Genomic DNA, 17,799 nt, shown 5'->3' on the forward strand with positions numbered 1-17,799 from the left:
TATATTTGATTTTTGTTAAGTTGCCTAATAATTATGCACAGTAATAGTCACCTGCACACACAGATATCCCCCTAAAATAGCTAAAACTAAAAACTACTTCCAAAAACATTCAGCTTTGATATTAATTAGTTCTTTGGGTTCATTGAGAACATGGTTGTTGTTCAATAATAAAATTATTCCTCAAAAATACAACTTGCCTAATAATTCTGCACTCCCTGTAGAGGCCTTTATTGCAAAACTGCTTGCTCACACTGTGCTGTTTTTGTCAGGTGTGTGGCTTTGTGCAGTCTGGGGATATGGCTGTGTGAGGAGCTGGCCCACGGGACTCAACATCCACAGATTAAAGATGCTCTCAATGTGATCTGTGTTACCTTGAAGGTCAGTTACACCTCAGTACATCTATAAATGGCAATTAAGTTCTGTTCAGCTGGACTTCCAAAAAGCAACCTAAATTTTATATTTGAACTGTGACTCGTTAAGACTGAAATGTCAGACCAGTCTGATCGCATTATGAGTTGTGTTATAGTTGTCTGTTCTCACACTTTGTCCCCATTGACCATGGATCTCTCAGTTTCTGACTGTGGTCCCGTGAAATAAGACCAAAGCAGTGACTCTGATTCAAAGGCATAGCAGACTGGCCGCATGTTGCACAGATCTGCTCAACACACTAGTGCCAAAACATCTGCTCCTTTTTAGGCTGAAAGTCTATCATACTGTTTCCATGAGGCAAGCCATGGTATAGTGCAGACCACTTACATAGACAAATAAATTGAATGTAGTGTATGAGAGAACGTACTTCTGTTCTTTATCCTTTTCTTTCTTTCTTTTTAAGACAGACACATTTTCAATGATCCCTTCTCTACATCTGAATGTGAATCCTATTTAATACTTTGTGAACCCTGAAAATGATTGGCTGCAGCCGGATTGCCAATCCAAACTATAGAACTGGTATCTTTGTTGATATATTCCTGTTGTTGTTAAGATAGCCTTTGATAGGAAACTCCTATGTAAGATCCTGTAAAATGTGTCGGTTATAAAAATTAAAGGGTCACTGTCATCATGCCTCTCACTCCTCTCTGTTCTATACCCTTCCCACTAGACAAGTATGGATACATGAGTGTACTTCATTAAAGAGACCAGTTAGCGAGGCCCTGGTGAGAATGTGTATTCCCATGGAGGTTGTTGGCAGTCGCTGTGAGATGGTTGCAAAGAGGTTGCAAACTAGTGGCTGAGTGGCAATAAAACTGCAATGGAAACTAGAAATTAAGTACCTTCGCTTTCAAAGTAAAAATGTGTCTTACCACTGCAACTGACACGTTTCAAGAGAAGCAACACTTTCTTTTGCCAACTGTGGATGCAGGGATCTCTAATCCTGCATGACTGTTTCTTTATCAGTTGATTTTAAGGTAGCCATGTTAACCTGTGCAAGATTTTTTTTCAGTCTGATTAAAATTCACTGTAGATCTTCACTAAATAAGGTAATCGTTTTGACATTGACAGAATTATCTAACTTTTAAGAATTGGCGGAAGTTGATTTCTGATGTAAACAAACATCGCTTTCTGGGTTTTTTCTTTAGTGTCACCTTGCTGTGTGCCACAGATTTCAATTTCTCCCTTCTTACTTACTTTTGTGACTTCACGAGAAGGTTAACACATGCACCTCTAATGAGCCTTAAGACTCCTTTTACTCGACATCTAAAAATAGTTCTGGGTATTCTAATTTATTAGAATCAGGGGAATTTATTTGGGGCGATCGTGGCTCAAGAGTTGGGAGTTCGTCTTGTAATCGGAAGGTTGCCGGTTCGAGCCCCGGCTCCGACAGTCTCGGTAGTTGTGTCCTTGGGCAAGACACTTCACCCGTTGCCTACTGGTGGTGGTCAGAGGGCCCGGTGGCGCCAGTGTCTGGCAGCCTCGCCTCTGTCAGTGCGCCCCAGGGCAGCTGTGGCTACAATGTAGCTTGCCATCACCAGTGTGTGAATGTGTGGATGACTGGATATAGTGTAAAGCGTTTTGGGTTCCTTAAGGGACTAAGTAAAGCACTATACAAATAAAAGGTTATAATGCATTTTTGTCCAATGCCAGAAACATGTTGCATACCACAGCTTTAAATTCAGAGTTATAGTAAGGTAAGCAGACCAAAGTATAGAGTTAATACTGGAGGATTAGATGGAGGGTGTGTTTAACATGTTGTCCTTTGAGCAGCCAAAGTACGATGGAAAACGCTGTTGGAGATGAGTGTTGGTGAAATTTCCGTAGTGGGCTTAGTGTGTTTCAGACTGGGAGGCCTGTGGATCACAATAATACGGCCCAACATTTACTGTCATCTAAAGCCAAACACACACACTCACACACACATACCTTTTCCACCTTGGAATCCCTTGCTCGTGTATCGGCAGCCAACGACCCATCACACACACACACACACACACACACACACACACACACACACACACACACACTCGCATTCACTCACTCCTGGGAGCAAACCCTGGACTGTCAATATGTTTGGTCCTTCTTCAGATAGGAGACTAATCCAGAGGGAATGCTGCAAGCTGTGTCTCTCGCACACACACACTATTGCATGTATACACACATCTTGTCCACTTTTGAATCTCTTGCCTTCATACCAGCAGCCAGTAGCTCCAGCCATTGGCTTTGTGACACACACACAAAGCTTGAGGGATTGTCATATTTCCATGCTCTTCCTGCTGTTCTCTTTGCCTTTCATCTGTAAGCATTTTTTGCCTTGTCGTCCGTGATCCTCATTACAGCCCGACTAATCTGTAACTTCTCTTTCTTTGTACTTATTATGCTGTAAACACCTTGTTAACCTTAAAGAAGTATAGCAAATACTATCTGTGGGATTTCAGCACAGATAACTGATGTGTTAGTTGTGACAGATAAGATATGATACCTGCCAGTATTCATTTGAACAGTGCCAATATGTGAAGGAGAATGTGTGTTTTTAGACTGGCAGGCAACTCAAAGAGAAGCTTTAGAGATAATAAAAATAGATGATTTATTATATGATATTTAGACTAATAATTTACTGACTTCATATCATTTTTTTATATTTTATATTTTTGTTGACTAATTTAAGCCAAAGTTATTAATAGCTTAGAAAAAATGCGCGAGCTACTTGTTTAAACCTTCTAACGGTCCTGTGGAACCATTCATCCTCTTTCCTGGACATGTTCACTTCCTAGAGAGAAGGTTCAAAATAATTTGGCCTGAAATAGGATTTGGTATTAACAAGCAACCTCATTATGGCTTTGTGAAATACAAGACGTGCCAGTGACCGATGTTTGATAACTGATACAGATGGATTTTGCTAAAAATGAATGTGTGTATGAATTTAACCCAGACCGGTGAATTAACATCAATGTTTTTTCTCCTCTGTCCCTCAGTACCCCAATAAGAGTGTAGCGCTGGTGGCGTCAGACATCTTGCACCTTCTGATCAGTTACGTTGATCATCTGCAGAAATTCCCACCCGACACTCCAAAGAAGATCGTAGAGGTGAGACATAAAATACAGAGAACATTTGAGCAACATTAATATTTTAATGTTTCTGAATATTGGTTAAGACCGCTATTGCTTTGCTATAACATCGTAATGACTGAAGTCATGCTGTGTAAAGCCAAGGCCTCACAGTGCTGGTAGACATTAACAAATTTTTTATAGAGGTTTTAAAAACTGGCTGAGGGATTTATGCTCATTTTAATCTTACTCTCTTCTTTCAGATTTTGATTGCCACCATCACATACTTGCTGCCTACTACTGAGTCTTCACCTCATGAACTGGATAAAAGGGTAAGCGGCTCACATTCACTTAACAACACTTTTTTTAAAACTCGCTGGATTGTTAGTTTTTAAAAATTGTACTTGTGTGTTGCAGCTGGTAGTTTCCCTCCTGTTGTGTCTGTTGGATTGGGTGATGGCACTGCCTCCAAAGACTCTTCTTCAGCCTGTGCAAACACGAAGCCCCCCAGAGAGGGACCAGCCTACCAAAACGCTCCTCAGCTGTATTTATAAGGTATATGCTTGTGTTTATATTCACTGTCATATGCAGTAGCGGTTTTAGATACGGGCGACACGGGCGGTATGGTGGTGGTGGGGGGGGCGGCATCACGGGCCTCTGCAAAAAAAATAAAAATAAAAATGCTCGTACTCATGCTGCTCCAACGTCAGCCAGCGCATATTGGGAATGGTACAGGCACCGATCGGTTTTCTATCGCCCATTTGCTGGGAGTAAGGACGCCCTTCGTTTGCGAGGTGCGCCTGCTGCTTGCGGTGCAGAGAGGAGAGGGCGGGGGATTTTCTGACCGGCTGGAGCAGCATCTAATAACCAACTCGCAAAGTAAACAAAATAAAAACAAACCAACAAACACGAAAACACCAGACATCATGATACAGACTTATAATTTGCTCGGTGCACCTTCTCGCTGCTGAAGTCGAAGTAAACTTTATTGTCGTCTCCGCTACATACAGTCCAGTACATAGAGAGACGAAACGACGAGGCTCCAGTTACAGCAGTGCAAGTAAACAAACAATATATATAAGAAGAGTAAGAAAATAAATATACACTTTAGGACTGGGGGTAAAGGGATCAATAACAATTAAAAATTTACAAATAGGCTAGGACCGCCACTGCATATATGTCAGTATTAGGCCAGTTTGGCTCAACTGGAGCTGTAAACGATACACAAATGAATCCACTCATCCGCTTTTTTCTTTTAAAAATGTGTCCAGGTATTACATGGCTGTGTGTATGGGGCACAGTCTTTCAGCAATCCCAAGTATTTCCCGCTGCAACTGTCGGACCTGTTGAGTCCAGACTACGACCCGTTCTTGCCTTTAGAGAACCTCCGAGAACCAGAACCGCTACACAGTCCGGACTCTGAGCGATCCAGCAAACTGCAGCCAGTCACCGAAGGTAATGCATCAAGCAGTGGAAATGCACTGCTCCGCGGTTAACACCTATTACGTTTCTGTTTTTTCCTCTTGTCGCTTTAATATACCAAGGTCTCTGCAAAACTTTTGGTTTAGTCTTTACATGTGTACACACCTGTCTGCATCTGTGTCGGAGTATATATCATCTCCTGCTGTGGTTCACTAGGACTCTAGTTTAATGACTGGAGTAGCCCGAAAGGCCATGCTTCTCTTCTCCTGTCTTCTCTCGTCTAGCCACTAATCTTCACTTACACAATTCCGTTTTTTATTCTTTTAATATCCTAAGACTATTTTCTGCTAATGTTCCTCTCACTTCTATTACATTCTGCTGGCTTCATTTATCATTTATTTTTGCTTCCCTTTGCCTTGTCTGCCTCTTTTAGAGCACCCTACGAGGTTCAGGGAGTCATTGAAAATCTGGTCAATACATATCTGTACTCTGTGCACAGCCTGTCAATAAGGAGTTGCCGTAAAGCGTGCGCGCGTGTGTGTTTCGCAGTGTGTGTGTAATGATGTTGATTAACCAGGATCGGCTGGCAGCACAATGTGTGATGGCATTGGCTTCTTCTCAGCATGGTGCAAACTATGTACGAGCTGAAAGTGTGCTTGTACTTTCTCCTAGTTTCTACAGTGATTCCTTAAGTTAACTTGTAAACTAAAGAACAAGTCAGAATACCCTTCACACTTTTTCTGTCACTGTGAAACTGCAGGTTTAACACTTTTGTTGTTTATTTTATCGGTGGATGCTACTCGCCTCTCTGCAGTAACACTCCAGTCCAATCAGCCCTACAGAAGGCTGCAATGCAGAAGAATTACTTTGCTAAACCTCTGCTAAAAGATAATGAGAGAAAATTAGTTTATTTTTATTCAATCAGCGCACATTAATCAGAGAGTAAACAGTAGATATAAAGCCTGCTGTGTGTGTGTGTGTAATGAATAGAGACTGAAGAGGGTCAGCCAAAGGCAACACTTTCTGCAAAGTGATCAAAGTTTATTTATATAGTGCTTTTCACAGACAAGCCCCAAAAATGCTTAAAACACAATTGATATGAAAATAGAATTAAAATAAACATAAATAACAAAACAATTTCAGCAGAAGGCCTGAAAAAATGTCTTGTTTTAAAGACTCTACAGAGTCAGCTTAACAGAGCTGGAGTGGCAAACTGATCCAGAGCCCTGCTGCCACAGCCTGAAAGCCTCTGTGCCCCTCTAGTCTTCAGTCTTGTATGAGGAACAGAAACAAGCATGAACTCTTCTAAACATCAATAAAATCTATCTTTTGACAACCAAAAGCTAAATATATATTTTTATATTTATATCAGCACCGATCCATAATTAACCCTTATAACAGAAATATATCTTTAAGCTTTTTGTACATCATCTGGGATGGACTTTGTTCTTGCTTTAATATTTTATTTTATTTTATTTTCTTATTTTAAAATGAGCTAAATTTTTGTATATATATTTTATATTATATTCTCTAAAGAACATTGGATCAGTGTTCTCACAGTAAACAGCCTTACTTGTTTCTCATTTTAAGTAATAAAACTATTCAATGTATTGTTGTTTTAATGGTTCATCTCTAAATGTATTAAAGTGTAACAGCAATGAATTATATTTGTATTAATGGTATATGCATTGACTTACATTTAATAGAATTTCTAATCACTAATACTCAGTGTGTTGTTTCTGCGATGATACCAATCAGTTTCTTTATGATTTCCAAAAACCATAAATATAATTTGGCATTGCTATTGCTTAACCCCCCCCACCCCCACCCCCACCTGCTGCAGCTTCCCTTTAAATTTTCTCCAGAGCAATAACACCTTTGTCTTACAGTTTACTTTCTAAATCCTGACAGTCCAATCCCTTATTTTTATTTTTCATTATAGGTGATGAAATGACGATCTGCTACCTCCTTACTATATCTTTTATCGTCTATATTCTCTCTGCAGTTCGTAGCCGTATTCAGCATGGCCTCGTCTCCATTGCAGCCAGAACAGTTATTACCCACCTGGTAAACCATCTGGGACATTATCCCATGTCCGGAGGCCCCGCTACTCTGTCCAGTCAGGTACTGTTACTTTGAGTTTGGTGGGTTAACTAAGTTATGTTAAAGGGAGGTGACTCTGCGAAATGTTGAAAGCTGTTGTTATTTTGCTGCTGTAGTAAATATAACGTCATGTTTTGCAGGTGTGTGAAAACCAGGACAATCCGTTCTGTGAGAGTGCAGATCTTGGGCCAGAACTTTTCCATTCACCCAACCTGCAGTTCCTGGTTCTGAATGGATCCACGCTGCTGTCTGTGCTTCAGGTAAATCTTCATAAATGTTCCACTTGCTTCTAAGTGTATTTTTCAGGGTTAAACGTACATGAATTTATTACTTGAATAATTACTTTTACACCTGGAATACAAATGATGACTACTGCATTTATTATATTATTAACACATTAGTGGGGAAACAATCTTTAAATAATATAAAATATTTATTTTGTGATTTCTTTACTATTTTATTTTATTTTTTGCTTCTTCTGCCGCTATTTTCCAGATCCGATCAGAGTCCGGTGTGCCAGGAGGCGGAATGACGGCTGGTTTGTCCTCTGCTCCCGCTTGTGTTCGCGTCATCATCCGAGATGTAGCTGGAAAACACTCGTGGGACTCCGCCGTCCTCTATGGGCCTCCGCCATGTTCTCCTAACAGTCCAGCGCACACACTTTTAACACACACGCAGTCACCTCACACTACAAATCTTCATTTACGCACCCCACCAGGAGGTCTGCTGAAAAAGATGGGAGCGAAAAGAGAAGATGGCGAAGAGGACGGGCAAGAGGAGAGGGGGGCAGAGGAGGGAGTGAGGATGGATGGTGACAGGCAGGAGTCTCAGGGAGAGGGAGAGGAGGAAGCAGAGGAGAGGAAAGCAAGTGAGGGGGAGAAAGAAGATCAGAGAGAAGGTGGAGGTGGATTTGAAAGGGAAGAAGAGGAGGAGGAGGAGAGAGATGAACATCGAATGGATAGTGAGGCAGATCCAGCAAAGTTGAGTTTAGAGCAGCATCTGGCTCCGCCATTGGCTAAACGCGTGTGTCGGGAGGCGGTGCCAGCGTGGGACTCACTGAGAGAAGGAGATGATGCACTGGATGAAATGCTGCAGTATCTGGGATACTCGAGTCCTGAGTGTTTGCAGAGAGCAGGTATTTTCTTTAATCTGAACTCTATAGCTGTTCAGCACATTCCTAAGTAGCAACTCTGATTCCTGATTGGTTCCCACAGGTATGCCGCTCAACATCCCAGCACCTCCTCCAGTGTGTGTTTCAGAGAAGCAGGAGAACGATGTGATCAATGCCATCCTGAAGCAAAGTGCTGCTGAGAGAGACTTCGTCCTTCATGTGCGTGCTGCCTATGTTCACATCAATAGCAATCATTAAACTCCCGAGCCTTTAGTTATTGGACCTTCACACATGCAGTACAGCATGTGTTTCCCTATGTGGGGATTTATTACAGTTCTATCGTCAGACTTGTTTTAAGAGTTATTGTTTGTTTTGTTTTTTTCAGCCATTGCTAATACATGTCATGATTTTTCTGTTAAAATAAGTCAACGTGTCTATTGTAGAAAAAGCTTTGTTGTCCCTACTGCACAGAATCAAAGGAACATGCCTCCTAAACACAGAGAAGCTAACTCATAATACCAAAACTGTTGTTTATTTTATCAGTGAATCCAGCGTTTCTGAAGGAAAAAAGTTCATCTACACTCACTGGTAAATTTGCTAGTTACACCTTGCTGGCTCCCCAATTTTGCATTTAGAGCAACCCTAATTCTTCATGGCATAGATTCAACAAGGTGCTGGAATCATTCTTCAAAGATTTTTTTCCATGTTAACATGATGGCATCACCCAGGTGTGTCAGCTGCACATCCTGTGATGTGAGTCTCCTGTTCCATTGCATCCCAATGCTTCTCTTTTGGTTTGAGAGCTGATGACTGTGAAGGCTATTTGAGTACACTGACTCTTTGTCATGTTCAAAAAAAAAAAAAACTTATTTGAGGTGATATGAGGTTTCTGACATGATATGTTATCCTTCTGGAGATGGGTACACTGTAGTCATATAGAGATGGGCATGTCAGCCTGTCAGTAATACTCAGATCGGCTGTGGCATTTAAATGATGTTCAGTTGGTATTTATGGGCCCAAAGAAATCTTATGCCACACACCATTACACCAGCAGCCTGACCAGTGATAAAAAAAACAGAATAGCCTTCACGTTTACACCAAATCCTGGATCTACCATTGTTATGTCACAGCAGAATTTGAGACTCATCAGACCAGAAAATGTTTCTCTAATCTTTTGTTATACAGCTTTGTGGTATTGTGGTATCATTTTCCTGTTCTTAGCTGACAGGAGTGTCTCTCAGTGTGGTCTTCTAGTTATGGGTGTCTGAGAAAATCCCAGCAGATCAGCACTTTTTGAAATATCCAGACCATCTGACACCAACAACCACTTAAATCACCTTTGCTCTGAATTATGATGCTCAGTTTGAGCTTCAGCAGGTCATATGACCATGTTTATGCCTGAATGCACCGAGTTGCTGCCATGGGATTGTTGATTAGGTATTTGTATTAACAAGCAGCTGAACAGGTGTGCCTAACAAAGTGGCCAGTGAGTGTATTAAAATTGATTTTACATCATTCTGATTTGAAAATAATCTGAGAAAAACACTTGGTTTAGTGTAGTGTGATTAAAAGCACCACCATTATGTTTGTTGTCATAAGCCTCAGTGGTGGCTGGCGCTCATTGTTGTATTTTCCATGTTTTATTTAATTTTTTGGTTTTTGTGCATTAAAATGAAGCAATCGAATGTTTCAGAGAGGTGAGGAGCTGAACATGAGAGCCGTGCATCAGACTGAACCAGAGACTCAGGCGCCACAGTCGGCCTTCTATTACTGCAGACTACTGATCAACATACTGGGGCTCAACTCCTGGGAGAAGAGGTAAGATCGAGCACTGCACGCTGTGACGATCCGAAATTAAACTGGAATTTTGGGTTAATGATATTTATGTTCGCTTTTTATCAACAGTATTTGTGCCACTTCTAAACTTTATGTTAATGATCACTTTAAAAGGGATTATTAAGGCTGTGTAATGTACCTCTGTTTCTAAGATGAGTTGTGGTCCACAGGGTAATATCTAAATGTTCAGTTAAAATTCAAATACAAAAGAAAACCTGGATAATCCTCATTTCTAAAATATAAAATGGCCCAAATTTAAAACGGACCTAATGGTTTAAACATTATGACCCAAAATAAGCAGCATAAACTTATTTGGAAAGTATTTACAGAGGTCAGAGCCAGGAGATAATTTCCCAATGACGTCTTTAGGACCAGAAGTATTTTTGCAGCCATAGCTATCGCCCCCTGGAGACGATTAAAAAGAATGCAGGCTTCAGGAACTTCTCATTAGCTTATTTTCAGCCTGCCTTGTTAAAGACTTTTAAAACTGTCATTTTAACATCAGAGTTAATGTGGATTAAATGGCCAGTAGGGAAACTGCAGTTTTTAGCTTTGTGTTTTAATCCTGGTTGAAACACAACAGTCACAGCACACAGTAGTCGCATTAAAATTCTACTACAGTAAAAATATTTGTCAGTGTATGGTGGTGACTTTGAAAAGAGGTGATTTCTTTTATCGTTTCTACAACGCAGCGGACTTTACCAACTGTTGCTAGATGTGTGAGTGCAACGTAGTTATTATATGGTACCGTCACAAAGGCCTTACTAAAAAATATAACACACAATCACACTATATTGATGTAAACAACCTTGTTGCATCCCGTATCTCATGAAAATATATCTATAGCCCTTAGATAATGTTACTCCAAATGAGTTTTAGTTTTTAACATGAATATTTCTTTTACTCTCTAGTTTAATTTTATGAATATATTATTCTTTCCATTAAGACACGATGGTTTATTCTGTCATTTAAAAGCCATAAAACATCATTTTTGTACAAGCTATACTAACTAAGAGGCTGTTTTCGATCTGGAGTGTCTCTTTGAGCAAAGCATATTCTTGCTTAATGCAAATGAAACAAAAAAAGATTCAAATTCAACAGAGTGCTCTTTTTTTTTTTTCTTTTTTCATTACACTTCACATTTTGCCATTCATAATGCACAGCATTTCATCTTCTCAGTGACTCTGGGCTAAAATACACAATGTCGGGGTATCACTTTAAAAGTGCCCAGCCATCTAATGGACCCTCATCGCTCTTTATACTTTATCCAGGGAATTACACTTTCTGCATTCAGCCTGCACAATAGACTTCTTAACACACTGTGCTTGTGTGTGAGTGTGTGTGTATAAAGAGTGTGTGATAATGAGTATAGTGCTCTATTGATCAAATTCAACCCATTTGGAGTTAGAATAAAAGAAGAGGAGAGAATGATCGAGCGTGAAGTGGCAAATCAGAAAACAGGATGAAATGAGGCACATGTAAATGTAGACAGTGAATTAAAAAAAAAAAAATGACATGGTGCCAGAAAAGGTGAGTGGATTTGGAAGGTAAAAATGAGAAATTTGGATGTTGGAGAAAAGGGAGAATAGACGGACAAGGATGAAAGAAAAGAAGAGATTGTCTAATCATGTGTTATTGTCTCTCCAGGTATTCATATGGGGCATTACAGATACTAAGATACTGACAGTCACCTACGTGCGTGCATGTGTGTGTCCCCTTTTATGCTTTTCCCTATAATCCAGGGTGTAAATGGAGTCTTTGAGAGCAGAGAATGAGGCCATTACCAAGTATCAGTTTAATAAAGACCAAATTGCTGTCCCCCTCTCGTTCTCTCTCTCTCTCTCTTTATCTCCTGCTCTTTCTATCCCGTTTTTCCCCTTTCTCTAAGAGTGAAAAGAATGACGCGTCATTATCAGTCCACTCCAAGCTTCACCGCTCGAGTCTAGGTTTTATATCAGCGGTGCAGAGGTTGGGGGCTGGTCGCTGGGACACTTTGAACGGCCTCAGGACAAGTTAGTCTGCATGAAAGGCTTTTGTTTTCATTAATAATAATGTCCCTTTTCTTTTATGTTTGGACCCTGAAAGTGGCGTCGACATAAACTGCAGGTCCTGTGATGTGTGGCTGCATTTGCTCATTTATATTAAAACCCAGTAATCTGTATTTGTAAGGCCAGAGTTGAGGCAGCAGCTTCAGAAACCCAGCACCTCCCCTGCCTCTTACACACATTTTGTTTTATATTGAGAACAAAACATAGTAAAAATTGGACTGCAAATACCCCCTGAAGCCATTTTAGACAGACCTACAGGAAAACCAACATGCTATGTGATTGTGTTTAGTAGTAGCAATTACTGGACAACCACAGCTGTCAACAACAGCTGGTAACCCCCAGCCCACGTTAAAATGATTTAGAGGACCCAAACAGATTAGCCACAAGGGACTGAATGTTAAAATCCTTCTTTAAAATCTGGGTTGTGGTCATTTATGGGTGATCTGTCAGTGTGCGTCTTCCTCAGTCTCCACTCCTCCTCTCTATAGTCTTGTATTAAAATGAGGTTTTTTTCCTCCAGCGCTGAGTTTGTGGATCTAGAAGAAGCATGTTATAGGGTGTCAATAGAAGAACTGTGGTACTGCATGGGGAAGTCAAAAGTGACAGATTTGAGGCTAGTGCAGGACATTTACTGCATAGTTAAAGGCTAAAAGGTCCATTCAGAGGCAAGAAGTGATCAGGGACTATGTTTAAAGATACCTATAATTCCTAAATAGATCATGCAGTGCAACAGGTAATATTGTTAAACTCCTTGAATTAAAGCTAAAAGTCTCCATTTCAGTCTCACCTTGATTGTTTGATTATTATTATTTTTAAATCCCCTTCAATAGTATGATAGTATGGTCCAAAATGAGGGGAAAAAACAACATTGTCATGCTTTAAACCCTTGTGGACTTTAAACAGCACTTCTTATTTTGCCATTGTGTGAGGGTGACAAAAACCTGCAACCAGCTAATTAGTAGAGACAGGAGTGACAGCCGGGCAGTGATCAGGCAGTTCAATCTTAATGATGATTAATGGTTCCTGACTTGTGCACTTCTGTCTTACAGGAGTAGTTTTCACTTGCTGAGGAAGAATGAGAAATTACTGAGAGAGCTGAAGAACCTGGATTCACGGCAGTGGTGAGGAGCCTGGAAAAAAAATCCTTCTTTTCTGTTCATTCAGCTTTTTGTCGGATCATACTTTGAACCGGTTTGGTGTTGCAGCTTTAATAGGTTCTCATCTGTTTTGTTTTGTTTTTTCTTCATTCTCTTCCAGCCGTGAAACCCATAAAATTGCAGTATTTTACGTGGCTGAAGGCCAAGAGGACAAACACTCCATACTGACTAACACAGCTGGCAGCCAGGCATATGAGGACTTTGTTTCTGGACTGGGGTGGGAGGTGAGAACACATTTATACATATATTACTTATCATTATTATGGATTTAGCATTATCAGGACCATTTCAAAGTAATGAAAACCTAAACAGTCACCTGTATGTTTTATTCTTTTTAGCAGTGTGTGATGAAGCAAAACACATAATTAATGCAATAACAGTAATATTTCAGCCTATGAAACCAAATACTGTGAATTCTGCTTAAGTCATCTTTAGTGAATACATGTACTCTAAGGTTTAATATGATCAGCTTTGGCACACAGCTGTGGCCCACCTTGTTCAAACCTTCTGTTTGTGAATGGCAGCCAATCAGGAGGATGCCAGGGGGAAAATTCACATTTTAATTAGGCAAAATAAGTTAAAACAGTTTGCAGATACTCATATGCTATGCCTCAGAGCTTGGATTGTTTTTCACTGGTGATTGTTGATAAAAATTGTGGGGGCTTAGAAGGGCGTGAACCACTGGCTTAAAGGGGAAGGAGCTAAAGTGGCTCGTTTCAGACAGAGGTGGAACATTAAGCCGAAGTAAAAGATAAATACTTATATTTTGAACTAGAATCCATGCAGTGCTATTCCAGCAGAGTTCAAGAATTAAAATCTGGAGAAAGGAAGTTTGAAATTTTGGGAAATTAGCTGGTTATTTAGGATCATTTACTGCTACTGACAAAAACTTGTTTTCTTTATAATATGTTAGCACTTTGATTAGATGTTTAGGGACAAGAATATAGCGTGAACACAATCCACAGCATTTATAGCCTTACATAATATGAAATAAGCTAACTGAACGCAGAGGTTACATTTTGCTAAATGGACCTCGCTTGATATTGTTTGTGTGCTTGGGCCATTTAGGTGGACCTGCCCACTCACTGTGGTTTCATGGGAGGCCTTCAGAGAAATCGCAGCACAGGCCAGACCACTCCTTACTACGCCACTTCCACTACTGAGGTCATCTACCACGTCTCCACTCGCATGCCCCACGACCAGGACCTTAACCTCACCAAGAAGGTAACGCACTCGACACAGTTTATCTAGACATGCAGATGGATGTATACAGGCTCTCTGTGAAGGGTGCTAGTTCCTCTTCTGTGCTTTTTGTTTTTTTGTTTCTTATAGAGTGTTAATAGTGCTCCCCACTGTAGCAGTAGTAAATTTATAACCAGTCGCAATTAAGTATGAAATATGTGTCATTAGCAGCACTTTATTTGCTGTTTTGGGCAACACAAAAAACCACTGTGACATTTCAAAAATTGTCAAAATTGCTTGATAGATGGATGGAAACATCTCCCAGACTACATCTGACTGTGTTTTATGTTCTGTGGAAAAGAGTAATTAGTAATAATGAGCATGCTTATTGTTCTAATTTCACTTCTTTTATGTAGTGAGGGGACAAGAACTCCTTAGTCCTTCTTTTCGTCCACCCACACCTCTTTGATGAGCATAGGTACACACTCACACCACTCTGATGTCAGTGCTTCTACCCCACACCAATGCATTCAATAATTCCTCGGAGCAATCACGCCTGTATTTGTGCAGTGTGGCGCGTGGGGTTGTATCAGCCTCTAGGCAGCCAGGTTTATTGTGCGTGTGTGCGGTTGTGTGTGTGTGTGTGTGTGTGTGTGTCTGTGTACACACCTGTCATCCCCCAGGCACTGGGCGCTCTGCACATGGCCATAATGTCCCCATAATCAGATCATACTTCCTGCTTCTCGGCCTATCACGTCGCTTCAGGCTCCTGATTGGATTATCACCGCCTGGTCCGACACCATCAGTCTCCCTGATCAGCTGATGGCCCCATCAAACACGCATAGTCACATACGGACACGCACACACGCCACTGTGAACCCGTTTAACGTGACACAAACACACATCCACGGCAGGTTTCATTCACATCCATCTGCCCAAATAACCGCACAGCCATACATTTGTGTTAATGCTGGACAAAGCGAGTGTACACAGGCTTACAGACACAGTTTGACAAACGTGTCCACAAACAGGTTAAACTGAGATTTATCATTGCCACCCACTGAAAATACAAACAGTGTTGTCCATCGCAGGACATTTTTCCAGGTCTACGTCGTGGGCTGTCTCATCTGTGCAAAACACGATTAAATGATTAAAGCTGCATTACACCAGGTGATTGTGGCATCAGAGATGACATCACTCTGAGCTTCGTCACTGAAACATTTTTAAAATAAAAGTACAGCTCAGAGAGGCATATCAGACACCAAGACTCCAGACTGCCTTAAACTGTGCCACCTAATTGTTCTGACACCCAAAAAATACGACTTGAGGCTCATAACTCTTTCTTAAAGTGCAGTAATGGAAAGAGCATCAGTTCCCAGTATTACTGATGACTGTGAGTATCCTGCAGACACAGGAGGGGGTTTAGATTTATTCAAGGCAAAACTTCACAGATATATCAACTTTATGCTTTTCCCATCAAGTTCTGTCAGGTTAATTAAGCCTATAACTCACTGTATTCAGGTAAATTCAAGTCAGTGCTGCATGTTGGCGAAATCACGTCCAAATGTGTTAAATAATGCTTACATTTTTAAAAAAAAATTTAGTTGACCCCAAGCTTGTATACGAGCTGAGGATCAAGCGATGAACTCCAGGGTCAATGCAAAAGTGCAAAAACCTGCAATTCCTCCAGTGGCCACTTGATGCTGGCTAAACAAGTGAGTCAGTTCACAAAGACTAAAATAACCCAGTTAATAACTAATATCCCCATCAAAACAACTGTACTGTTGTAACTACGGAGCCCCGCAGGGGACATGGGAGAAAAAAAAAATTAAGACTGACTTTTGCGAGATCTCGCAAAACTATCTCGGGATCTCGCAAAAGTTTTAGCCGCATTCTTCCCGTTAGCTCGAAGCTAACGGGAGGTCGAGACCCACTACAGCCGGGAGGAACATCGCTTTCCCGGCAAATCGTGCCTCGACCTCCCAGTCGGCTTCGAGCCGGCGTCCGAAGAATGCGGCTAAAAGTTTTGCGAGATCTCGCAAAAGTCCGTCTTAATTTTTTTTTTTCTCCCATGTCCCCTGCGGGGCTCCGTAGTAACTCATCTCTCTGATGGGCAGCAGTAAGCTGACAGTTGACTGTAAGGCCTCACCTTCACTAGTTCCAGTCTTTGAACTGGACTAGCTGATAAGTTATAGGCACTAATGTATGTAACGGGTAGTGTAACATAAATCCCACCATGTGTAAAATACAGTCTGTGATGTCTACAAACCAAATTACATCATTAAACTTTGCATCCCGGTGCACTATTTAATTAGTCATAAAAGTAACTGCAGTTAAACATTTAAAAGGATCTGTCTTCAGCGTGTTTGTCTCATGGCCGAGGACAAGACTGGCAGCTATCAGAAGGTGTGTACAGAGACCTCTGTACACACCTTCTGGAGGACAACCCCCACCTGCCACCTCCCAGAGGTGGCAGGTGGGGGTGTGTGTTTTGGCAGACATCAAGGTTAATGACTGAGCTGTCACCAGCCCCGACTGTAGTCGGCGTGGGTGTGAATCTCACACACAGTCAGAGGATCACACACAATCCCATCTGTCTTCGAGCCCCTACTCCATCTTTCCGGGGCTTCACTTTGTCTTGTTGTCCACTCTCCATCTTCACACACGCACTCCATCACGGCCAGGGCCACCTAAACCACATATGCACACAGACTTCAAAGCCTTGGGGTTATGATGGATACAGCCTATCCAGCTCCGTTTGCAGATCCCTCTCGGTCAATGTTGGTGTTTGAGTAATAATGTATATTTTTCTTCCATTTTGATTCTATTAATTTCTTTTCTTTCTTTCTTTTTTGCCTCTCCAGCTCAGACATCTTGGCAACGACGAAGTCCACATCGTCTGGTCAGAACATTCCAGGGACTACCGCCGCGGGATCATCCCCACTGAGTTCGGAGATGTGCTAATCATCATCTACCCCATGAAGAACCACATGTATTCCATCCACATACTCAAAAAACCAGAGGTAAACACGCAGGACTAGGCAGTTGTTCCTTACACACAGACATTTAAAGCTCATTATTAAAACCTGGCATGGTAATTTAACTGCCCCTGAGCCTATCACTGATGGCTATCTGTGTCACCTTTTGTGGGAATTGTTTGCCAATCAATGTAATCTTTCCCATTATCAGTGGCAGCAGTGCCAAATTAAAGGAAAAATCGAAACACTTTTCTAAATGCAGCCTTTTTTAGCTGTATTTGTGGCAAAGCAACAATGAAATGTTAAATAAGTGAAATGTTCACTTATTAAAAGTCTTACTTAGTTAGCCATTTTTGTATTTTTTTTATACTTAGACTTGTGTGGATTTGGGGAAAGTTTGGTTGGAGAAAAAAAATGAGAACAATATTTGGTCCATGATTTTATGTTTCCTACCAGACCCCACAGATATGCATCCAGATTGAC

The 17,799-nt window shown here is 41.0% G+C and overlaps 1 protein-coding gene across 6 annotated transcripts in view; it reads left to right on the top strand.

The window, feature by feature from the left end:
- The window catches only part of ralgapa1 (Ral GTPase activating protein catalytic subunit alpha 1), a 72,751-nt gene that overhangs the window by 29,433 nt on the left and 25,519 nt on the right, over positions 1-17,799 (top strand). For all 6 annotated transcript variants that reach the window (XM_042225533.1, XM_042225531.1, XM_042225534.1 and 3 more), the window contains 14 exons: positions 270-378; positions 3,408-3,518; positions 3,743-3,811; positions 3,897-4,034; positions 4,751-4,934; positions 6,907-7,025; positions 7,145-7,264; positions 7,500-8,139; positions 8,219-8,334; positions 9,809-9,933; positions 13,049-13,120; positions 13,257-13,380; positions 14,225-14,380; positions 17,203-17,361. In XM_042225533.1, the coding sequence (XP_042081467.1) occupies positions 270-378; positions 3,408-3,518; positions 3,743-3,811; positions 3,897-4,034; positions 4,751-4,934; positions 6,907-7,025; positions 7,145-7,264; positions 7,500-8,139; positions 8,219-8,334; positions 9,809-9,933; positions 13,049-13,120; positions 13,257-13,380; positions 14,225-14,380; positions 17,203-17,361 (2,242 nt within the window). The remainder of the gene's footprint in view (positions 1-269; positions 379-3,407; positions 3,519-3,742; positions 3,812-3,896; positions 4,035-4,750; positions 4,935-6,906; positions 7,026-7,144; positions 7,265-7,499; positions 8,140-8,218; positions 8,335-9,808; positions 9,934-13,048; positions 13,121-13,256; positions 13,381-14,224; positions 14,381-17,202; positions 17,362-17,799) is intronic.

Source organism: Haplochromis burtoni, unplaced genomic scaffold (assembly GCF_018398535.1).
Source record: "Haplochromis burtoni strain Fernald_Lab_line unplaced genomic scaffold, NCSU_Asbu1 Contig_174, whole genome shotgun sequence".
NCBI lineage: Eukaryota > Metazoa > Chordata > Actinopteri > Cichliformes > Cichlidae > Haplochromis > Haplochromis burtoni.